General features: G+C 32.3%; 4 protein-coding genes across 5 annotated transcripts; 1 reads left to right on the top strand and 3 right to left on the bottom strand.

Annotated features, from left to right (window-relative positions):
- Nucleotides 1-2,291: 2,291 nt before the first annotated feature.
- LOC105128318 (heat shock cognate 70 kDa protein 1-like) lies at nucleotides 2,292-2,845 on the bottom strand. Its single transcript, XM_011029957.1, has 2 exons — nucleotides 2,752-2,845; nucleotides 2,292-2,719 (listed from the first exon to the last, which is right to left on the bottom strand). The coding sequence occupies exon 2, from the start codon at nucleotides 2,714-2,716 to the stop codon at nucleotides 2,360-2,362; it is 357 nt and encodes a 118-aa protein (XP_011028259.1). The 5' UTR covers nucleotides 2,717-2,719; nucleotides 2,752-2,845; the 3' UTR covers nucleotides 2,292-2,359.
- A 682-nt stretch (nucleotides 2,846-3,527) lies between these two features.
- On the bottom strand, nucleotides 3,528-4,636 carry LOC105128239 (chloroplast envelope membrane 70 kDa heat shock-related protein-like). Its single transcript, XM_011029851.1, has one exon. The coding sequence runs from the start codon at nucleotides 4,554-4,556 to the stop codon at nucleotides 3,768-3,770; it is 789 nt and encodes a 262-aa protein (XP_011028153.1). The 5' UTR covers nucleotides 4,557-4,636; the 3' UTR covers nucleotides 3,528-3,767.
- On the bottom strand, nucleotides 4,630-5,947 carry LOC105127898 (heat shock cognate 70 kDa protein-like). Its single transcript, XM_011029379.1, has 3 exons — nucleotides 5,737-5,947; nucleotides 4,779-5,527; nucleotides 4,630-4,704 (listed from the first exon to the last, which is right to left on the bottom strand). The coding sequence occupies exons 1-3, from the start codon at nucleotides 5,945-5,947 to the stop codon at nucleotides 4,630-4,632; spliced, it is 1,035 nt and encodes a 344-aa protein (XP_011027681.1).
- Nucleotides 5,948-20,617: 14,670 nt separating this feature from the next.
- LOC105128507 (dof zinc finger protein DOF3.6-like) lies at nucleotides 20,618-22,440 on the top strand. Of its 2 annotated transcripts, XM_011030255.1 has the most exons (3): nucleotides 20,618-20,858; nucleotides 21,044-21,965; nucleotides 22,062-22,440. In XM_011030255.1, the coding sequence occupies exons 1-3, from the start codon at nucleotides 20,808-20,810 to the stop codon at nucleotides 22,127-22,129; spliced, it is 1,041 nt and encodes a 346-aa protein (XP_011028557.1). In that variant the 5' UTR covers nucleotides 20,618-20,807; the 3' UTR covers nucleotides 22,130-22,440. The 2 variants fall into 2 exon arrangements, with proteins under 2 accessions (XP_011028557.1, XP_011028625.1); XM_011030323.1 differs by having other exon boundaries at nucleotides 20,620-20,858; nucleotides 21,044-22,440.
- The last annotated feature ends 803 nt before the right edge of the window (nucleotides 22,441-23,243 follow it).

The raw sequence follows: 23,243 nt of genomic DNA on the forward strand, positions 1-23,243 counted from the left end.
TATAAGGAAACCAACCGTCCATCCATTCATTGTTAGCCTGGATTTGATTTACACACTAAACAACATGTCGTCTATTCTATTGAACCTCAGTAGTAGCAATAAGACATCATGAACTTTTTCCTTGAATCAAAATATCCCTTGAGCTAAACATTCCAATCTCAAACACTAACACGCTCAAATTCAATTAATTCTGACCACCAAATGGTCTCATAAAACATTAAAAAAAATTATATTAAAAAATAATTCCATGATTATAGGTGTTTCTATGGTTGTAAGTGTTTAAGGTTTACTTTGAGATAATTATTTGGAAGTTCAATGACCTCTGTTTTTTAATAATTTTTAAGAATATTTTTACATTTTTAAAAAAATATATTAAGTTAATGTGTTTTTTTATGATTTTAACATGGTAATAATATTTTAAAAAATAAAATATTTTCATGTAAAAAATATGTTTAAAAACATATTATACCACAATATCAAGTTATCAACACAGACAAAAATTAACAAGATAAAGTTGATAAAACCCTAACATACCTAAAAGGACCTCATTGTAAAATTAAATTATTTTAAGGATGAAAATTTGGTATTTTTTAAATTAAGAAGGTAATTTGGTTTATGAATAAATTTAGCGAGTACTATTGGAATTAGCTTTCATGAACTCAAGGTGACGTGGCCTTATCCCAGCCAATTGGATATTACTTGAAGACATGCATATCAACAACACATGCTAGAGTTCCTGTCTTCTAAAACATCTTGTGTTAGAGTCTCTCTTTTGTAATAATAATAATTAAAAAAAAAACAGTTTATTCCAATTTTTGCCAGCAAGTATGCCCCCGGAAGTAAGCAATGTCGTGGCTATAGTTTGAGGAAGAAAAGTTACTGTAACTTTAATCCAAGATAGCAATCTAGGCCATTTATTTTTCCATGTCATCATGGATATGAACGTTATGTGATTTCTTTGGCCAGCATATTTTTAATATTTAAAAAATTAAAATATTTTCATGAAAAAAATATTTTTAAAAACATATTATACCACAATATCAAGTTATCAACACAGACAAAAATTAACAAGATAAAGTTGATAAAACCCTAACATACCTAAAAGGACCTCATTGTAAAATTAAATTATTTTAAGGATGAAAATTTGGTATTTTTTAAATTAAGAAGGTAATTTGGTTTATGAATAAATTTTAGCGAGTACTATTGGAATTAGCTTTCTTGAACTCAAGGTGACGTGGCCTTATCCCAGCCAATTGGATATTACTTGAAGACATGCATATCAACAACACATGCTAGAGTTCCTCTCTTCTAAAACATCTTGTGTTAGAGTCTCTCTTTTGTAATAACAATAATTAAAAAAAAAAAAAACAGTTTATTGCAATTTTTGCCAGCAAGTATGCCCCCAGAAGTAAGCAATGTCGTGGCTCCAGTTTGAAGAAGAAAAGTTACTGTAACTTTAATCCGAGATAGCAATCCAGGCCATTTATTTTTCCATGTCATTATGGATATGAACATTATGTGATTTCTTTGGCCAGCATATTTTTCTGCAAAGTTAATGGCTGGCAATAATCAAAGGAAAGCTTGGCATAGAGCCCTGATATTTCCTTGTTTCGTATGGCCTAGAATCCGAGTCAAGGTTTATGCCTAAATCATGCTTTTATAGACCCCCACCAATTCCCACTTGAAAACCTCTGCCATCCACCACACTCAAAGTATCTTGAAGATAACGGATTACGTGTGCAAATTTTGTAGATATAGATGTCGATTCCATATTCTTCAAACTACTTATAAAAGCTAAAATAATTTAAGATATTTTTTTTATTTAAAAGGGAAACACAGAATATTCAGTAGTTAATACATTGAGAACTCAATCAACCTTGGCACGCTAATTTGACAAGTCTAAGCTCTCAACATCAAGAAGAAAGAAATTTTGATTCACTGTTGGAGCCTCGCAGCCAGCCTCAATTCTTCTTTAAGCAGTGCATGAACACAAGGAAAACCTCGATCAATAGCAAACTATGCATTTAGGCGGGTTCTCCGATTATTTATGCAAGCCTTGACACATTTATTTATCAAGTGTACAATCTCTCTCTCTCTCCCTCCATATCTTCCGTACACAAGGGAACCATTTCATATTTGAATTTAATCCAGGCAGGATGCCAAAACTTATGTAAGATTGATGTGGTAAATTCATCTTGCAGTTGTAGGTGCCTGCTCGAGTACTTCCAGAAAGAAAAAGAGAAGACATCGTGGCAAGGCCAAGGAAATGTGTATGTTTCGTAGAAAAGGGAAGATGTCAAATAATCCATGAAAAATATAGTACCATACTTGGTCATAATATTCAAAAATATCGACAAACCTAGTTAATTTCTCCAATGGCTGGAGCTGTCTCGCTGCCAACAAACAGAGGAACTTCATCGAGCAACCTGCCAGCACCCTGATCAATCTTGGCAATGATAGTATTGCTGACACTCTGACGCTCCTTCAACATGTCCTCCACCTCATCTGTTTTGACAGGGTCGTTCGAATTCAGCCCATCGCTCGCCTGATCAATAGCATCTTCAATGTTCTTGCCATCTTCAACCAGTTTCAAACTGATAATATTATATACAACGCAGTTTCTGATGCTGTAGGCATTATCCAACACATTTTTCGCCTCTACCATGTTCTTGTGCTTTTCATCTTCAGCCTTGTACTTCTCAGCCTTCTGAGCCATCTTCTCAATCTCTTTTTTGGACCACTGATCACATCCTCACCTGACACAATCAAGATGCCTCTTGCATCAATATCAAAGGTTAAGGAACACCCCTCGGTGCTGGAGGAATTCCCGAGAGCTAAAAATGCCAGGCAATCCCTATTTGAATTCTAGAATCTGTTACAAGAGTCACACGAGACTTCTTGTAACAGTAACAATAACAGAATTGAACACAAGGTTGATGCTGGCAGTGTAATCCCTATTTATTTAAACGGTGCCTATAATTGAGAATAATGAACGATGGTGTTTCATTACCGAGCCTTCAGTTTAAATTTATGTTCCTGCTATTAGACGTTTTGGCTCGCAACAATACCTTCCCCTTTAAAAATTTCCTTGTCCTCAAGGAAAAATTGTAGGTACCTCATGAGAAGGTCATCTGTAAATTCCCAGGTAGTTTCGTATGGTGACAAGGTCTTTCAGCGAACTAAAACTCGTGTTGCTGCCTGATTTTTATGCTTGACCATCCTCCCATCAAGAATGGCGTAAGGCTGCAACTTCGGGTATGAGTTTAGGGCGGGTAAGCTGTCGTACGCTATCTTGTTTCCTGCATTGCCGCACCCTCACAGCGGAGCGCGGTATAGTTGAAGTCTAAAGATCAGAGGCTCTAATACCACTTGTTGCAAGGTAAATTTTGAGAGAACCAATCACCAAGGAATCCAACTGATGAGCTAAGGCTACAGGAGCCTTTACACGTAACATAAGAGAATATCGAGAGGAATAGAGGAATGGAGAAGGTTGAGGGAAAGGAAAGATAGAGAGAAGGAGTAGAAGAGAAACATGATAATTGCATTGTATATTTTTCACACCTTTCTTGTTACATTTAGTGCCATAATTATAGGAGTGTGAATTTTAGAATCTGTTATAAGAGTCACATGAGACTTCTTGTAACAGTAACAATAACAGAATTGAAGACAAGGCTGATGCTGACAGTATTATCCCTATTTATTCAAATGATGCGTATAATTGAAAATAATGAACGATGGCGTTTCATTACTGAACCTTTAGTTTAAATTTATGTTCCCGCTACTGTGCGTTTTGGCTCGCAACACGATGATTCTTCATCTTCGTATATGCCATAACCATCAGATGGAGAAACTTCATCTTCCATTAACGTACCCATACAAGCACCGCCGCTCTTATAAATCTTCGCAATGATTGGATTGCAGATGCTCTCAAGCTCCCCCAATTTGCCATCGAAATCCTCTTTCCTTGCAAGTTGGTTGCTATCCAGCCACTTCATGGCCTGGTCAATGGCACCTTCAATCTTGTTCTTGTCACCTGTGGCCAGCTTTGAACTTCTCTTCTCATCCCCAATTGTTATTCTCGTGTTGTGGACAAAAATCTGCAGTTCATTCTTTGCCTCGGCCCACTTCTTGTGCTTTTCATCTTCAGACTTGTACCTTTCGGCATCGTGGACCATCTTCTGAATTTCTTTTTTGGACCACCTGCCCCTGTCATTGGTGATTGTGATCCTGTTCTTCTGACCACTGGTCTCATCCTCAGCTGATACATTCAAGATACCATTTGCATCAATGTCAGAGATTATTTTTATCCGAGGAACACCTTTGGGTGCTGGAGCAATGCCAGAGAGCTCAAATGTGCCCAGTAAGTTGTTTTCCCTAGTCCTTGTTCTCTCTCCCTCATAAATCTTGATCAAGACAGCAGTCTGATTGTCTGCGTAGGTGGAGAACAGACCCTCCTTTTTTGTGGGAATCGTGGTGTTCCTTCCTATCAAAACATCCATAACACCACCAGCAATTTCCAACCCGAGGGACAGGGGGGAAACATCCAGAAGCAGCATGCTTTGCACCGCCTCATTGCCTCCGCCACTCAAGATAGTAGCCTGAACAGCAGCACCATAGGCAACTGCCTCATCAGGGTTGATGCTCTTGCACAGCTCTTTGCCATTGAAAAAGTATTGCAATAGCAGCTGCACCTTGGGAATCCGGCTAGAACCACCAACAAGAACAACATCATCGATGCTGTTTTTATCCATCTTACCATCCCTCAAACACTTGTTTACCAGCTGCAAACACTTTCTAAAGAGATCCGTGTTCAGCTCCTCGAATCTTGCACGAGTAATGGTGGAACAAAAGTCAATACCTTCACACAATGAATCGAGCTCAATGTTAGTTTGAACATAAGATGAGAGACTCCTCTTGGCCCTCTCACAAGCAGTTCGCAACCGCCTAAGAGCTGAAGGATCTCCACTAATGTCCTTCTTTTTCCTCCTTTTGAATTCCTGAACAAAGTAATTCACCAATCTGTTGTCAAAGTCCTCGCCTCCAAGGTGAGAGTCTCCAGCTGTGGCCCGCACTTCAACTATACGCTCTTCAATGACAAGCAAGGAGACATCACAAGTACCACCCCCTAAATCAAAGATCAGCACATTCCTCTCACAATCGTTTGTATCCATGTCAAGACCATAAGCCATGGCAGCAGCAGTGGGCTCGTTAATAATACGCATGACATTAAAACCAGCAATCAAACCAGCATCTTTTGTGGCCTGCCGTTGAGAGTCAATAAAGTAGGCAGGAACAGTAATCACTGCATCCTTCACACTTTTACCGATGAAAGCTTCAGCGATCTCACGCATCTTTTGGAGTACCATTGCCGAAATCTCTTCAGCAGCAAACTGCCTCTCTTCACTCTTGAAATTAACCACAATCATGGGCTTGTCACGAGGACCCGCAACAACCTTGAACGGCCAGTGCTGGATATCACTCTGAACAGCAACATCACTAAATCTCATACCAATTAACCTTTTTGCATCTGTATTGCATTTAACAACACTATCTTTCAGTATAAAATTTAATTTCCTCTAGCATAAACATAAACTGACAGGGAAGAAACAGAGCTTTCTATGAAATCCTTCATTCTTGTACAACACTAGCACGCAGAAACATGAGCCATACAGAACATCACATGAACTAAATCAAAAAAAGAATACTGCAAAGTAATTTTTTCTTAAGAATACTAACCAAAGATGGTGTTGACAGGGTTGAAAACAACCTGGTTCTTTGCAGCTTCACCAATCAAACGCTCCGTGTCAGTGAAGGCAACACAAGAAGGCGTCATTCTGTTGCCTTGATCATTTGGTATAATCTCAACTCTTCCATTTCGCCAAACCCCAACGCAAGAATACGTTGTCCCCAAATCAATCCCAATCGCTGTAGAATCGTCTGTTTCCATTAGCTAGAAAACCAATAGATCATCAAAACTAGAGAAAAAAAAGATCAAGGAAGTTTTGAGGGGAAAAAAAGTCAACGCGCAGTTGAATGAATTTAAAATGCATATAAAATTTACTACTGCATTGTATTTATATTCCTGCTGCGCCTGAATTATATTAGAAAAATGGCGGCCGAAGCAACTCGGCAGTAGAGGTTGCTTCTCCGAAATCACCAGCTTTTAATTTATTTATTTTCTCTCTCTCAATTCCAGGCAAGGCACCATTACCAAGCAGACATTGCATTGACCCTACAGTTATTGCAATCGCAGTGAGTAATCAAGGGGTGTTTGAGGGCATTTTTTAAAATAGTTATTACGGGCAGACCGAATTCTTTTTATGTTCTAAAATTTTTTTTACAGGCTGAATTTTTTTATTGTAAGTTTTATATTAATAAATATTTATTTATTTTTATTTTTATTTTTTTTTATTTTTTCATAGTTTTTTGAGAAGCTTTTCACATATGGCTTATTTAGATTGAAAAATATATTTAAATGATTTTATTCAGATTTATTTTTTATTTTTAATATTGCTATATTAAAATAAGTAAAAAAATTAATTTAATATATTTTTAAATAAAAAATAATTTTAAAAAACACTCAACATCCCCTAAACCTTATTATCCTTTCATTTCTGTTTATTTTATTATCTGTTTTTATGATTCAAATATATTTTAAAAAAACTTTGAATTACTTTCTTTAAATTATTTTTTGATTTTTTTAATCATTTTGACGTGAGTTGATGTGAAGAATTAATTTAAAAAATAAAAAATATTTTATTTTAATAAATTTATAAATAAAGAATACTTTAAAAAAAATTCACTGCAATAAAACATTCTTTGAAATTCCAAAATATTTTCTCCGATCAATGATGGATTTTAGATGTTTTCTCTGCTTTAGGCCCGTACTTTGGATTGGACCATTCCGGGTCATCTTACTAATGTAAATTCAAGTCTATTTGTTGCTGAGCCCGCTGCTTCACTTTGATTTTAGACAATAAAATGGTTTTTTTTCTTTTTTTTTACGAGACTGCGTGCTGTTTCATATCATTTTCAAACATTTAAAACTAAATATAAAATTTGTTTCTTTTTACGAGTGTCAGTTTATTATATAAAAAATAATGATGAAAACACTTTGTTAAAAACAAATATAGAGATATCTGAATAGAATAAATACAGATACTTAATTGGAAAAAAATAAAGATACTAATAATAAAATAAAATACAGACATCTAATTCGAAAATCTTTACAAGTACAGTAAATGAGTTTTTTATTGTCTTGTCAAATCAAATTATTTGTCATTTTTTTAGGAAATGGAAATAGAATTAAAAACTCAAAACAAAAACAAAAAATATATATATCAAATGTCCTTAAAAAAATTAAATTGTAGCAAACTAATCCTAACTAATTAAGATAAGTTTTCCATTGACTTTCACCTAACCAGTTATGATTGTACTGTGTGGTTTAAGGGTGACAATTTCAACAGATAATAACTTCCCAAGGGCAAGATTTATAGCAATTAAAATTAAATATAATACATAATACATAACCTCCACAACTATTTGCTTCTATCTTTCAACAATTTAACCCAACATCAAATCCAGCCTAAATAATAAAAGAAGAGAAGGGAACCCAATTCTAGTGCAGTGATCATAAAAATTACAGAAATCGAGGAAAATGTCAAAACAGTATGGTAATATAGTTGATTGTAAACTTTTCGACAGAGATGGCTTCTCCACTACTTTGTCAAGTTAATTGCTAGGTCAATTCACTACGGACGGCAGGCATGCATCCGCGTTACAAAGAACTTGGCATGAAAGCAGAGATGCACTGCTATGCGAGAACATTACTCCAATGATTTAATTCAGGCCCAAGTCAAGGAGAAGTGAAAAAAGCGGTTTGAAAAAGAAACAGTGACAAATCTTGCTACAAAAAATAATCAGGTAGGTCTTTCAGACTGCCGATCGAACTCCCACCCACTAGCTCGGTGACAAAGAAATCCGCGATAAAGAATGTTCTTCATTCAAGCCACAGTTCGTCTTCATAGACCTTTGATTATCAAAGAGCAGAGCATCACAGCCTGCTAGAAAACTGAAACGAATTTAACTGTAAACACGGTGAAGTCCACGTCCTGAAGTTTCCTCCTAATGTTATTACAATTTATGACTGCTAATGCATGGATCCAAATATATATGAGTATATACGTGACTACAAAGAGATAAGTATTGGTTTCTCGTAAAAAAATTTATATCGGTTGTCAAATTTATTACTCTCATGAAAAACAACACTGGCTTCTTAGCCTTCTTATGCATGTTCCCTTCACTTGGATGTGTGATATTTTGTTGAAGCTCCTGTGGACTGCTTGAGAATCCTGCTAGAGGACATCAGTACGCAGAGTTGCAACTCCAAGGCTGTGTAGGAAGTAATTGTTTCTTCCTAGAGCTTTTGCTCTCGTATGAATTATTCGAAAATTTTTACCCTTGTCAGAAATCGAAATGCCATTCAGTTATTCAGTGTGTGTTGCTTTTTTTCAGGATTCAAAATGTTGCATATGTACTGATGCATCTATACAAGTAGACAAGCTCCTCGAGATGCATCTTCGAGTGAAAAAGAAAATATTGAGCGAAGAGATGAGAAAGCTAACTATCCAATTCCTCTTCTTCGCTTTCTTCATCCTCCTTGTTTTGTATATTCCTCAGGGAAACATCTCAAGAAGATGGTGAGGCTGAAATTATATATTAACGGCATCGTATATACACTCTCTCTTACACGCACAAAAAGTTCTAGTCTTTGCTGCCATGATTCTGGTATATGCAATCTACGTGCCCTTCACAATCTTTTGTTCAAGAGCTTGTCTGTTAAAAACTAGCAGATTGCTTTTGGGCGACTAATTAAGGTTTAGGTCTCTATACAATTTTTGTCTTGGATGTATGTTTTTAATCTTTACCATGTTTCTTAATTTTCAAAATTAAATGAATGCACAGTCTTGAACAGAACAAAACCAGCTTTACAACTTGTTTTTGTTGATTTCGTAATATGCTGAATAATAGATATTCACTCAGATTCTGTTTGTTTACTCAAAATTAGATTTTTTATTAAAAAAATAGAATTTTAGAAAGAAGATTATTTGATGTTTTTTAATATCATAAAAAATAATGAGAAAATATTTTACTTTTTGACCATCTTATAGAAAATAATCTGAAAAATTAATGTTTTAATTATTTTTAAAAAATTTATCAAAAAAATTAAAACCAAATCTGAGCATTTTAGAATTTTACTATGTTATAGAAAATCATATGAAAAATTACTTGTTAATGTTTTGATTATTTTTTAAAAATTTATCAAAAAAATAAAAATTAAATCTGATAATTAAAAAAATTAAAAAAAATATGAAATTAAAAAAATCCAATTTTATAACTCATTTCAGCTAAAATAAATAATAAAAATTAAATTTAATAGATAAAAAATTTAAAATGAAATTAAATTTAAGAGAAAACCTATTTTTATAAATTATTTTAAAAAAATAACAATAAAAAAAATAATAACTAAATTTTTATAACTAGTTTCTGGATCTCGTTTAGTTTTTGAGACGAACCCGTTTGCTGAAGTAGGGTAAAAAGACCACCTTGTTTTGTAATTGGGTCTGCTTTGAGATTTTTGATTGATGCGGTAATTGCTAGTTGATGGGCCGAGTCCTCGAGCCCATCTTCATCTACGTATAGGAGTCTTTGGGTGACATCTTGCTGCTTCAGTGCGCTTTATCATGTTTATTAAAAAACCTTTTTTCCCACCGGGTTCAAGCTTCCCTTTAATAATTGTTTTCATGTAATTATAATGGAGTATCTAAGATTTAATAAATAGTATAAAAATAATATTAAACTATAAATCCGTCTTATTTGTAAAATATAAATAATAAAAAGATAAATTCAAAAACGAATTTAGTTTTTTTAAAAAAAGATTCAAGAATTATATTTGACAAGATTCACACATAAATATAAACTTGTTTTCATCTATATTTCCGTGTAAAGATAGAAATATCTTGTAAACCCACTCCAAATAAGTTGATTTCATGGAGGTTCCATGTCATATTTCTCTCAAACTGAGCCTTCTAGAATCATATGAGCAACGAGGATCTAATTGAGTGATATTTCAAATAAAAGCTAGGTTCTTTATTCTTTCCGTGTATTTTTTTATTTTTTAAATTAAAAAAACAAATAACTGAGAAAAATTAATTTATGTAACATTTAGAATCTTTTCCTTGCTTGACAATTTCTTACCCCACCCCCACTTATGTTAATATTAGGGGTGTTTGATTTTATGATAAAAACCATGTTTTATGATTTTTTTCAATTTTTTTAATTTAAAAATTATTTTTTAAATAATTTTAAATAATTTTGATATGATAATATTAAAAATAACTTTCCATACATTTTTACCATAATATTAAACATTATTTTAACATTCTCGAGGGAGTTAATTACGATAATTCCTTTAACTTCCTCCATTAAAGATCACCAAACAAAGTCATAGGAGGTTACGTTAAACTTTATAAAGTTCTAATTTAGAGTTTGTTTATTAATGTGGTTATGATTACTTTATAAATATTTTTTTTATATTAAAATACAAGTTAATGAATTTTTTTTTTATTTTTAAAAAATTATTTTTGATATTAGCACATTAAAATAATTTAAAAAAACTAAAAATATATTAATTTAAAATATTTTTTTTAATATTTTAAAGGCATTCTTGAAATATAATTTTTTTTTATCGAATTACAAAATAATTCAAGAATATATTTATAGATACTCCACTTTATTCTCTTTTTGATGGACTCCTTTAGCCCCTCCCTCAATCTAGAATGATACTCTACAAAAACAAGAGGATGGATAACAGGATCCAGGGACCTTTTTCCTTGACATGTCAACTTACGAGCTGTTTTTTTTTTTTTTTTAAAAAAAAAATCTTTTTTCCTGAGCCCGTCAACTTTTGAAACGGACCAGTAGGTGGGCCTTGTAACGGCCCAACATGTCTGAATAAAATGAACTCGGTGCCCGTTGATTCTCTTGCTGGGGAAGAAACTTCATATCTGCAGCAAAATCCAATCCAATCAAATCAAATTAAACTTTATGTTGACGGGATCCATCCACCATCACAATTCATCTGTATAATAAACATCACATGCAATCTAGCCATCAAGAATTAATTAATTGATGCGACTTAATATACTCATCTGAATTAATAGAACCTTTATGATAAAAATTTAATGTATCGTTCATCCACAAAATATAGGAAATTAACTTGATCAGAAGGATTCAACGTCTAATTTCCTGACGTGAGGGACCGTAACTGAGCTCGTGGGTCTCATATGGATCTTGCATCTTTGCTTTGGTGTGAAAGCACAACGAAATTAATTCCGGTTCGGAAGATATCAAGATAATGCAGCATGGGCCACTGTTATATATTATTTTTTCAAAAAATGCTTAAGACTTCACTTAATAAAATTAATTAGCAACCGTTTGATTAACCAGCACGTTGAACGATCTCAAGAAAACAATTTGGAATATATTCTTCACGAGATAAGCACGTGAAACCCATCCCGATAGAGATTTGTCTGCTTCATGATATTGATTTCACAGCTTAATTACATGCCCTCCATATTAACAGAATGTAACCGTGTTAATTAGTGGTTATACGAACTTTAATTAGAGATTTTATATAATCATGTATGATTTAGAAGGAAGTAGGGGTGGGAAGGAAGTAGGGGTGGGGGAAGAGAGGGACAGGGACGGAACAAAATAATGGGGGGCAAAAGCTGCCAAACAAGCTTCCTTTCCAACTATTTATCTATACAAGAAGAGTTGCTTTCTGCATGAAAATGAGTTAAAGATGATATTCTACCGAACGTTGATTAGATAGGGGAATTAGATTCCTACGCCACCAAGCCATAAACAATTATAGTTTTACTAAATCGCCCGTTGCAGATAAGAGATGATCTTCATCGAGATTTGATCTGCAGCGTAGATCCCTCTCGAAACATTTTCTTTTTCCTTTTCCTTTCATTTTTTCGGGCGCCAGGCAGGGTTTTGGGTCTCCACCACTTTAAGATATCATAAAAAAAAAACTCTCAATATTTTTTTCATATTGGTTTACCAGCTAGCTACAAGCACTAGATGAACTCTGGTCACACTAGAACCCTAATTAAGCATTGCATTATTAATTTCCTCGTATAGGGTTTTTATTATACTTTGGTAATTTCATATACTGACTTCTATATTAGTAGCTAATTAATTATATATTCCGCGTGTTGGGAGCTAGGATGATTCAATTTTACTTATCGATTATTTATAAATAATTATTTGTTTAGTAATTTGAATATATATACTGCTATAATTTTATCTGTGTATTATCATAATCGTTATAATTATGTTTGAATAAATATTTATCCCATACCCATAAAAATATTTAGCTTAAATTATTTTATATAATTTTCATGGCATTTTGTTTTGTTCAACATGGTATCGAATTTAATTTCTTTTATTGATCAAAATTGAATTTATAAAATTTCCATCACCAAACCAAAATCAAATGGTAATAAATTTCTTTTAAAAACTATATAATATATAAGTGAACTCCTATATACCATTATAAACTTTTAAACAATTTGAAGGTTCATGATATGAGTTGTTCTGGCATATAAGATGAGTTTTATTAAAACAAAAAATTGCTTTTACATTTTATCAAAAAATATTCAACATCTATCTTTAATTAAATTAAAGCTTATAGTTTAATAATTTTTTTATAATAAACCAATGCCAAGAAATTAGGATTCAAAGCATGTAATTGAAAGGCTTTTCTCATATTTTTCTCTTTTCAACTTGGTGTCAATATTATTTTGACTTTTTAAACCGTATTCATTTTGAATATTTTATTTGTGGCAGTGAAGAAAGAAGGGTATAAAATTCTACACTTGATATTAAATAAAAATGGATGAGATGTCAACTTTTGATGCACTCAAAACGAATGCCATCAGTTTATTATGTAAAATATATTAATTTAAACCCCAACAGTATTTTACAACAATAAAACTTCATACAATTAATTAATATCGTATTTTTTTTCCGGATCCATGCTGATTTAGAAAGTGGGCAAAAGTCGAAACACGGAATGTTTAATCAATTTGTAACGAGAGAATGAAAGGGCATGCAGGGCAAAAGTGGGCAACGTTAGAATGACGACAGAAGACGCACACCAGGGACAGAATCTTTCTAATAATGGTGGAGAAACATGTCTCCAGATCTTCGTTAATTGAAGAAAATAAGGAATTAATTTTCTTTTCTTCTCTGTTTTTCTTTAAGGTCTGTTAATTGAACACAGATATAGTTTTTTGCTTTATATAAGATCATTATTATTATTAATGTATGATAAAAGTGGCGTGAAAAAGATGGTATTGTATTCAAGCCCTCACCCCCCTTGTTTAATTTTTGTTTCTGTTTTTGTTAAAGTTAGCTTCATCGTTTCATAAAGTCTTATATGCAGTCCCTTGTCAGGATGAGCCCACTTTTTTTAAAATTTTATCTTGTTTCTTCTTCTAGTTTCAAAGATTTTTAGGGATTCTTAATGTTTCTGGCCATGCGAGTTCGTAAAGACTATCTGGAAACTAGAGATTGATAGAGTCGCCTCGAAGTGCAAATTGATGAATCTAATGGGCCAAAATGCAGTTTCTCCGATGATTTATAATTGGCATTTCTGCTTTGATAGATACAACGAAATTCTTAGAAAGTAACTAATAAATGTTACGAGCAAAAATAGATATCTTGCTACATTGAACATATATATTCCTTAAGCTTGGAGCTTGTTATAAGAAGGCCGAACCAAAAAACTACCAGCAATCTCTGGTTATCATAGTCATGTTTTTAGAGGAACAGGAAGTTCATCTGAACTTTCGCCAAACTGACTGCGCAAGTCATGAAACCAATCAAGCCCTAGAGTGTCGTTGCTTTATATAAGATGAAACTAACGTGACTTGGCCAACCTTTTGAAGTTTTGTCTCCAGAATCTGTGGTAAATTAATTTCCAAGAAATTTAACTTCCATGAGGAATTAATTGTGCATCGAATTGACCTGACTTGTTACCTGAGAAACTTAAGACTTTCGCGTGATATTATCTTCGCGAGCAAAATGTTAGAAAAGGAAACATGAATTAGCCCCTTTGTCAGAATATAGCGTTTCGATACAGTTGAGAACACAGTTATGAATTATCGTCTAAGAAATTAAAGATCATAGAAGAAAGCATGACTCTACCTTTTGAACAGAATAAAGCTAGCAAGTTTGTACAACAAAGCCATGACTTTTCAGAGCACATGGCTAGTGGTCAGTTTGGCTGCATGTAACGTCTGCTCCCTTTTCCATTGGCGACCCAATATTGTTGATGGTAGGAGGCCAAAAATCAATCAACATATATGATGGAATAAGGTGGGGTGTTATATTCATATGTAGATTTGGTGATGATGATTTAACATTGTGCCAAAAAGAAAATAAAAAAGAAAAAGAAAAAGTTGCAATGTGCATTTTTACAATTGAATTACGCGAACACGCATGGAATTGCTGCAGAAAGGATGGCCAACATTATTTGAACTCTCTGATAAAGTTCAGTTATTTTTGTAAATATGTAAATGAATAAATCTGTCCAGCAGATTATTAATCTCTTCTAACAAGTATATATGCAGTCATCGAAGGCTATAAACATTGAATTCCATCTCAATCGATTAGAATTTTTCATCTCACACAGACACAGACACACACACATGCATCGTGTGCGTGTCTTTTCTTTTCGGAAGAAGACCGATCCCAAAGCTACTGTGTTGGTTGCAGATGGAGTGCTATACATGTGGACCACTGCTCTTGCAGATGGGAAATAGCTTCTTCTTTTCCAGTCTTACTTGTGACAATGTTGAACAGACCCTGTGTCATTATTTTGGAAGCTTTAACTATCTCTCTTGTCTCAATTATTTTCGCCAGCCAGAAGTGAATACGAGATACTGTTGCTTCTCTGACATGGAATTCATATAATTCCATCTCAGGATAGAGAGATTCATTTAATTCTTAATCTTTCATAGTTATTTGTTTTTCCTCGTTGATGAGCTATGATTACACACTTAATCTTTCATATTCTCCCTTCCGTGCACCCCAATAATGCCAGGTGCTTTTCTAATCAGTTTTCGCTACCAGCTAGATAGCTTATTCTCATAAAATAGAAACACTTAATTAGCACACATGAGCTGATTTAATTAATTTTTTTATAGACACGAGCTGACTTAAAGTCCTAATATGAGAATTCGAATCACAACATTTTTATTTTTATAATTAAATTAAGCAAAAGATAATAATTATTTTTCATTAATTTCAAGTTTAAAAAACTTTATTTAAGGACATTTATATATATATATTGAATAGACATAAAATCACTTATTGAATTTCAACTAAACATTTCAGTTTATGGGTTAAAATGATTTTGTTTACACTCCACGGTCTAATGGTGACTATATATGAAGTTATTAGAATCTCTTTTTTTCAGATCAAAATCCACTCTAAATATCCACTTTTAAGCCTTTTTGCATGCATATCCAATCCACATATCATGTTTCAGGTTCTTCCTATTTCAAAATTATAGTTTTCTTGCATATATTCTTACATATTTTCTATTATTTCTTATTATTTTTTCATTTCTAACCAGAGGTCAACTAACGGAGATTATTTATACGGTTTCGCTTGTAAATCTTTGACCTTTAATTATAAATTATTTAGAATCTCATACTTTTACTAGTTAATTTTTCTTCGACAATTTTGTGTTTATTTTAAATTTAATCGGGAGTTTTTGAGTAATCAAAACTCTTATATTTTCACTACGCACTACTTTATATATACAACCTAGGAAAAATGAAAAAAAAAAAAATTCGCACCTGGCAATTCCTGTTGTATATGCTCTATGGTCTACGCGCATGCGTCAAACTAAGCTCTTCCATATACTTTCCTGACCTGACAAGGAAAACATCTTTAGTTTCTCGAATATATATATTGATGAAAGTGATGTGTGCATGTTAATATGTATGGATAAAGAAGATGATATGTAGCAATTAGCTACGAACAGTGTGAGTTTCGATATGGTGCCACCTCTCAAGGGGGCATGGCTAGCCCTTGATTTGCACGCTTCAGAAATTGATGCAGGGTGTGCGTACCATATCATTCAAGGGGAAAAGCGATTATAAGGACACTGTCCATGAATAATAATGCAATCAAATAACCAAGCCTTTTCTGGCTTCTCTGATCTTGGACCACAGTAGAAATCAAAATGCTCATGATATGAGTCTTGACAAATTTAACATCACACAACCGATCAGTCGAAAAATCCAAGCATTCATGCATGCATTGCCAGATTCATCAAAGTTGCCATGTATAAAGGTGCAACGTGTTTCGTGATTAAATTAACCATGTTCGTTTTTTTCTTCATTTAATTCGTCTCCTTTTACATTTTTATATTTTTTTAGAGAACATATATAAGGTATCATTTTAGTAAAAATCACTGAAATAAAATCAATGGCTGCTTAGGATTTTTATTTATCCATGAACATTAGTGGGTACTTTATTATTCAAACATGATACAAGTAATTATATACTAAAGAATAATATAAATTATATCTTAAAATTTTATTTAATAACTTAAATTTTTAAGTTGAATTAGTTATTTGATACTATATAATTTAAAAATAAAATATAATCTAACAGTAAGTATAATTAATATGGTATTTCATATTTTATAATCAAGTAACTTTAATTTTTAATAAGAATTTTAATCTATAAAAACTCATGATTATTTGATCATTAAAACTCTGATATTTTTTGTTAAGAAATCAACGTAACTTAAAAATTTAAGCTATTATAAATGAAATCTCAAAAAATAATTTATATTATTTTCTAATAGGTCCAACATATCTAAAGACATCATGTCTCTTCTTTCTCTTGAGCTAACAAAGGTTACCTAACTAAGAAAAATTGATTTTAGGGCTTATGATTGTTGTATTAATCTATTAATAAAAAATTTAAACTCAATCTTTTGATTAACTATATATGTTTTTTTAAAAATTTTAAATTAAAAACTTTAGAAAAATTATAACACACCATACTAATGTGAAGTGTACTTTTAAAATTATACATATAAAAAACTAGTCTCGGTTGACCCATAAAATAACCCAAAAATATCTTTAATCATGACTAAAAGCTATCCATTAAGCAAAATATATAAAGTAGTTGTTACCTATTTTGAAGCCCCATATAAACAAAAAAAAAAGGAGAAAACAAAAAAAAAACAAAAATATATATCAATGAGAAGAATATAATAGAATGCTCAGAAAATTTACAAAAATTGGTTGAGGCAAATTAAATATACAACATTGAAAAATTTGACAATGTATTCTCAACTAATGAAGATCTTATTGAGAAAGAAAAATTCAATTTAAGGAGAAAAATTAAAAAAAATAAGAATTTATTGAGAGCTTAATTATAAAAAAATAATTTTTGAAGTCAATGTAGACTTTAATTGGAAAAAACTAAAGTTTAGAAGTTAAATTATAATTTTAAAGAATTAATTTGATCAAATCAAATATATAATTGCATAAACATTAAAATTTTACGCGTAATTAAGAACTTGATTGAAGAAATTCAAAATTAAGAACCATATCAGGGGCCATATTCAATAAGTTTTGAGTTTTTATGTTTTTTTAGATGTATAATATGTTTTTTTGACTTTGTTTTGTATTCGGGTCAAATCAAGATTTTTGATTTGGTTTATTATCGAACAAAAAATTTCAAGTCACCCTATCCAGTCAAGTTATAAAAAAAAGGATAAAGGGTTTAAAATCCTATTTGGTTTGGTTTACGGGTGTATATTATAAAAACTTTTTAAGGTTAATTTTGGTAATTTTATTTTAAAAAATGAGTTTTAACCAAAAAAAGCCTATAAAATAAAAAAATAGAAAAAAATTATTTTTTTGTGTATATGGCTAAAAATCCTAAATTTATTTAGGTATTTTTTTTAAAAAAATCTAAAATTCTTTTATATGTTTTGTTTTTTAAAAAATGCATGGATTTTACAACAAGTTGGTAAAATTCCAAAGGATTTTTGCCTATATTTTAAAAATATCAAAAAAAAATATTTTTTTATTTTAATATGTGAGATTATGAATTTATATACAAGATAACTTTCTAATATTAAATAAAAAGACAATTTATTTTATTTTTTTATATTATCATTAGAATAATTAGGTTTTTATCTTAATAAGATAATAATCTTTTTATTAAAAATAACTTTTCTTAAACCCTAAGTGGACTAATCATTAGAAAACATAACATTAATTTAGTTTACATAAGACAATTAAATATTATAATTTATTTCAAGAAAAATGCATTTGAGGTATCAATACATTCCAGATTTTTACTTGTACAATCAATCTCCTTTCTTAACTAATTTATGACTTCTATTTTTATGAATAAAAAATATTTTTTTTAATCTTCTTTACCCATATAATTCCCTACCATCTACAAGTTCAGCAAAACGTGTATCTTATTAAAAAAGAAATATATTCCAATCCATACACAAGTGTTTATAAAAGTCCTTGATTAGCGCCTTAGTAAGTGATAAATTTTGATTAAAGTAGTTTTAAGGGCCAATTCAGTTTAGGAACACAGTATAAGCTATATTTTTTTTAAAATTTTAATTTTAATTTTTGTTAAAATTTATTTTTATATGTTTTATTGTTTTGATTTTTTAATATTAAAAATATTTTTTAAAAAAATAAAAAAATTAATATTTTAATTTATTAATGAAAAAAATATTTTAAACTACAACAACTACTGTACAATCTCAAATACACAATGTTAGACTAATCATCCAATTGATAAATAAGTGATGTCTAAATGTGGAGAGATTAAAACGAATTTATGTGATGAAATTACATGACTCCATTCCACGAATCCTCAGGAACAATAAATACCCATAAAGTTTTATATATTTCAGCAATGCCCCTTTTAGCGATCGTGAAGTATCATTCTTGACTAATTCGATCTCGTCATGCAAGGCACAATTTGACTTCTATTCTTTGATTCAGGAAAAAAACAAAGAAGAGAAAAGGAGTTTACTAATTAGTGCTTCTTTATTTGGTTAGTAGTGTGATCGATATTGCGATGCTATGCATGAACTTTTCAATTACAGTCAGAATTCCATTTTATAGGATGTGACAAGAATCTGGTAATTAAGATTTTGTTGTCGAACGAATTGATTGGAATATTGAAAATGATTTACCTATTTAATTTATAGGATTTTAATTAAAATAAATATCACAAGAATAGATTGAGTGAATTATGTGGAACTAGAAATAGGTTTTCTAATATTTTTAAAAACACGACAGAACATATACTTTTGAGTCTAAAATACTAAAGTCAAATCAATAGTTTTTTTTCTTTCTATAAACATGAAAAACTAACTTTTAATGGTATATTAGTCTTAAAAAACTCACTAAAGTAAATATTATGATAGATGGCAGACAGATTCCTATAATTGACTTACTGTATGTGTGTGTCTATATATTTAGCATTTTTTTTAAAAAAATTAATTGGAATTGTGGTTCGTACTAAGGCTTAATGGCTTTTAAAATAAATATTTTATGTTGGTAAAGTTCTATCATGAGTAATTGCTTATAAAATTGATATGATTGTTTGTTTTAATCTAAATCTTGGTATTTAGAATTTTACTGTATTTCGACAAATCGGGTCGAATAACCTGCTAAAATATAAAACTTTTCTAATAATAATGTATTTTATACAAAAAAAAACTTGAACTTAAAATTTTATTTAAAGAAAATAAATACAGAACTATTTAAATTCATGACTATTTATTGGATATACCTCTGAAGATATTCGGTAGTATATCAATTGATTAATGTTTTTAATATTCCGCTTTACAACAGCGATGGTGGAAATGTAGGAGACGCGCCAGAGTAGAAATTACATGATTTACGTGATTCCTCAAACAACCTCCTCGGTGCACGCATCCGGCGAAACACTGTGGGGGAGCCGTGTGGGCTTGGGGACCAACTATTTCCTCACTCGTGGTTGTTGGATGTGAATGGCAATACAAGAAAAGTATAAAGGGCACGGTGACAAGAATCTACGTTAATAGGCGACCCAAAGAAAAAAAGAAACCACTAAAAAGTTTGCATGCAAGAATAATAGTAAAAAAGAAAAACCGCTGCAGACAAACCCAAGAACATAAAGGCAAATTCGACAGTGACACTTCCAGCAAGGATGCCCTTACCAAGACCTGCTTTTCCTAGCTTTTTAGTTCTGTGATATTTTAATTATTATATTTAAGTAAAAAAGGATATAATACAACATGAAACTTCGCTTAGGGTTCCTCTCTCACTCTCTGCATGGCCACTAATCACTTTACATTTGTGGGGTGATCAGCAGAGGGACACTGTAAATTAAAAGCGCATAGTGTCAAAAGAAGCTTACAGGTTAAGATAAGAAAATTAATTTCATTGCATTGAAACCCTAACCTTGATTTATTTAAGAAATTTAATAAAACAAAAGGAGAGAATTTCGTGGAGGGAGATGGTTAAAAATTAAAATAAATAAACACACAGAACCCTCCTTTATCTTTCCATCTCCTTCTCTTTTTCTCTGCAACTCCCTTCCCTTGATGTGATTCTCCACCATATCTCCCAAAAAAGAACCCTATCGACCTTTACAAAAGAGAGAATTAAAGCTCAAGCACCATGGTCTTCTCATCCATTCCAGCCTATCTAGGTTCACGCAATTGGCAACAGGTAGGAGATTTTTTCCCTCTTAATTTTCTCTCTACTTGCAACAGACTATATAGCTTCCTCTCCAAAAAAGCAATTCCAAAGATAAATAATATTCCTGTCCTCCACCTTTTATTTTATGTATCTCCTCTTGAATATACTAAATATTTGATTTCTTTCTTCCTCTCTTTATTTTTGATCGTTTGCAGCAACCTAATAACCAACCTCCAGGAGCTGGATATGAAAACCCTCAACTTCCACCTCAGCCGGCACCACCTCCAAGTGGTGGCTATGGTGATGGAAGCACAGGTTCAATCAGGCCTGGCTCGATGAGTGATCGAGCCAGGGTAGCCAAGACTCAACTACCTGAAACAGCCCTTAAATGTCCAAGATGTGAATCAACAAATACCAAATTTTGTTACTTCAATAATTATAGCCTCTCCCAGCCTCGCCACTTTTGCAAGACTTGCAGGCGATATTGGACTAGTGGAGGTGCACTAAGGAACGTGCCTGTTGGCGGTGGCTGTAGAAGGAATAAAAGGAGCAAAGGAAGCGGTAGATCAAAATTTCCAATTAAAGCAGTCTCTAGCTCAGGTGGCGGACTTGCTTCTAATTTTTGCACTGCTGATATTCTAGGGCACATGCCCCCTCCACTGCCACAGCTACAGATCTTGCCACCGTTGCATCATCTTGGTGACTTCAATTCCGCAGGTATTGGGTTAGATTTTGGTGGAATTCAGCATTCAATAGGGGTAACAGCTGGTGGAGGTGATGGCGTAGAATTTCAGATTGGCAGCAGTACTAGTTCAAATGGTGTTGCTGGGTCTATTTTATCTAGTGGGCTAGTTGAGCAGTGGAGATTGCAACAAGTTCATCAACAAGTGCAGCAATTTCCCTTCTTGTCTAATATGGAACCACCGAGTGGTTTGTTTTCATTTGAGGGTGGAGGAATTGAATCATCAAATTATGCCGATCAGATTCGGTCCAAGCCGTTGGACACTACTGGGGCTACTCACCTAGCTACAGTCAAAACGGAAGAGAATCAAAGGCTGAATTTATCGAAAAAAGTTTTGGGTATCTCAGGAATTGATCAACACTGGGGTGGAAACAATGCATGGACTGATCTTCCTGGTTTCACTTCTTCTACAAGCCATCTATTATGATTTTGATGTGTTTTTCTGTCAAAAACTCCACCCAATCTTGGTGTTTTCTATTGTACTACCACAGGTTCAGTGAAGACTGGTAATCAGCTTGAAGATAAAAGAGAACTTTCAAGTTTCAATCAATTATCCTAACTTCGCAAGTTCAATTACTAAAATCTTTAAGTTGAGCCACGTAAAGGATGGATCAAAGAACTTGTCTACTCGCGATCTACTGAATTCGAGAACTTGGAAATGGTAGGCCTCTAGTCTTGAAGTTTATTTTTCTGCTGGCATCTTTTTCCTTGTATTCTATGGGATTATGTTACAAATTTAGGGTATATGTTTCCATGGAGTTGGATATCTGACATGAAGCGCTTAAATTATTACAATTGGCCTATCTATATATGCAGTGTACTAAGGTATTTTCCTTGAGATGATATGTGATTTTTTTTTCTTTATTTTGCACAATTCCTTCTTCTTTCAATATCTGAAAATTGTTTTTTCTTCTCTCTAGATCTTTAGTATTATCGCCGAATTTTGTAAGCTAATGTGTTCATGGTATTCCTTCCTTAATGATGATCAGTATTATTTGCATCATGTCCATGCACCCTTGTCGTCGTGATAAAGTTTCTTTAATCAAATCCATCTTTAATTCTAAAAGGAAATCATCATGATGATATCCCAAATTAAACTCAGATAGTTTTTGGGTAATAGCTAATTAGGATGTTCAGGTAAATAGTTTGCGGGTAATGGTAATTACCTGGATTTTGAGAAAATGAGTAAGTGGGTGTTAAGAGGGAGGGAGGGAGGGAAGCATGATATTATTTTGGAAGGTTTTGGACGTACTTGACTGAAAATGATTATATAATTATGGGTGATTCGCCAAATGAGAAGTACTTGTTGTATCGGTGCCTGCTAGAAACTCTGAGTGGTAGAGCTGGATATATATACATGGACAAGAAGAAGCTAAAGAAACGCCAAAATTCCACTCAAATCCATGCATAGACACCCTATCTAGAATAGGATTCCCGGATCTTGTTCGCAAAAAACTAACGTAAGACTACTGCAGTTTCTAGGCTCTAGACAGAGTCAAAAGTTGTGCAAGAATGCACAAAAACTGCTAGACCTTCTTCAAATTTTGTTTACCTTATTGATTGCATTGTTTAATATATATATATATATATATTCTCATGCTGATAATCTCAGCCTTGTTTTATGGGGATTATGATTGTCATTATTAAAAATCTTTGTTGGGTTTTCATCTTAG

The sequence above is a fragment of the Populus euphratica genome, unplaced genomic scaffold, assembly GCF_000495115.2.
Source record: "Populus euphratica unplaced genomic scaffold, PopEup_1.0 scaffold1.1, whole genome shotgun sequence".
In the NCBI taxonomy this organism is placed as follows: Eukaryota; Viridiplantae; Streptophyta; class Magnoliopsida; order Malpighiales; family Salicaceae; genus Populus; species Populus euphratica.

Coding starts and splice junctions, on each gene's coding strand:
- LOC105128318 (XM_011029957.1), bottom strand. CDS start 2,716: ATGGCTCAGAAGGCTGAGAAGTACAAGGCTGAAGATGAAAAGCACAAG.
- LOC105128239 (XM_011029851.1), bottom strand. CDS start 4,556: ATGCTGCTTCTGGATGTTTCCCCCCTGTCCCTCGGGTTGGAAATTGCT.
- LOC105127898 (XM_011029379.1), bottom strand. CDS start 5,947: ATGGAAACAGACGATTCTACAGCGATTGGGATTGATTTGGGGACAACG. Junction 5,528..5,736: donor CCCTGTCAACACCATCTTTG/GTTAGTATTCTT, acceptor AATGCAATACAG/ATGCAAAAAGGTTAATTGGT. Junction 4,705..4,778: donor TTAGAAAGTGTTTGCAGCTG/GTAAACAAGTGT, acceptor TGGTGGTTCTAG/CCGGATTCCCAAGGTGCAGC.
- LOC105128507 (XM_011030255.1), top strand. CDS start 20,808: ATGGTCTTCTCATCCATTCCAGCCTATCTAGGTTCACGCAATTGGCAA. Junction 20,859..21,043: donor GTTCACGCAATTGGCAACAG/GTAGGAGATTTT, acceptor GATCGTTTGCAG/CAACCTAATAACCAACCTCC. Junction 21,966..22,061: donor TGCATGGACTGATCTTCCTG/GTTTCACTTCTT, acceptor GTACTACCACAG/GTTCAGTGAAGACTGGTAAT.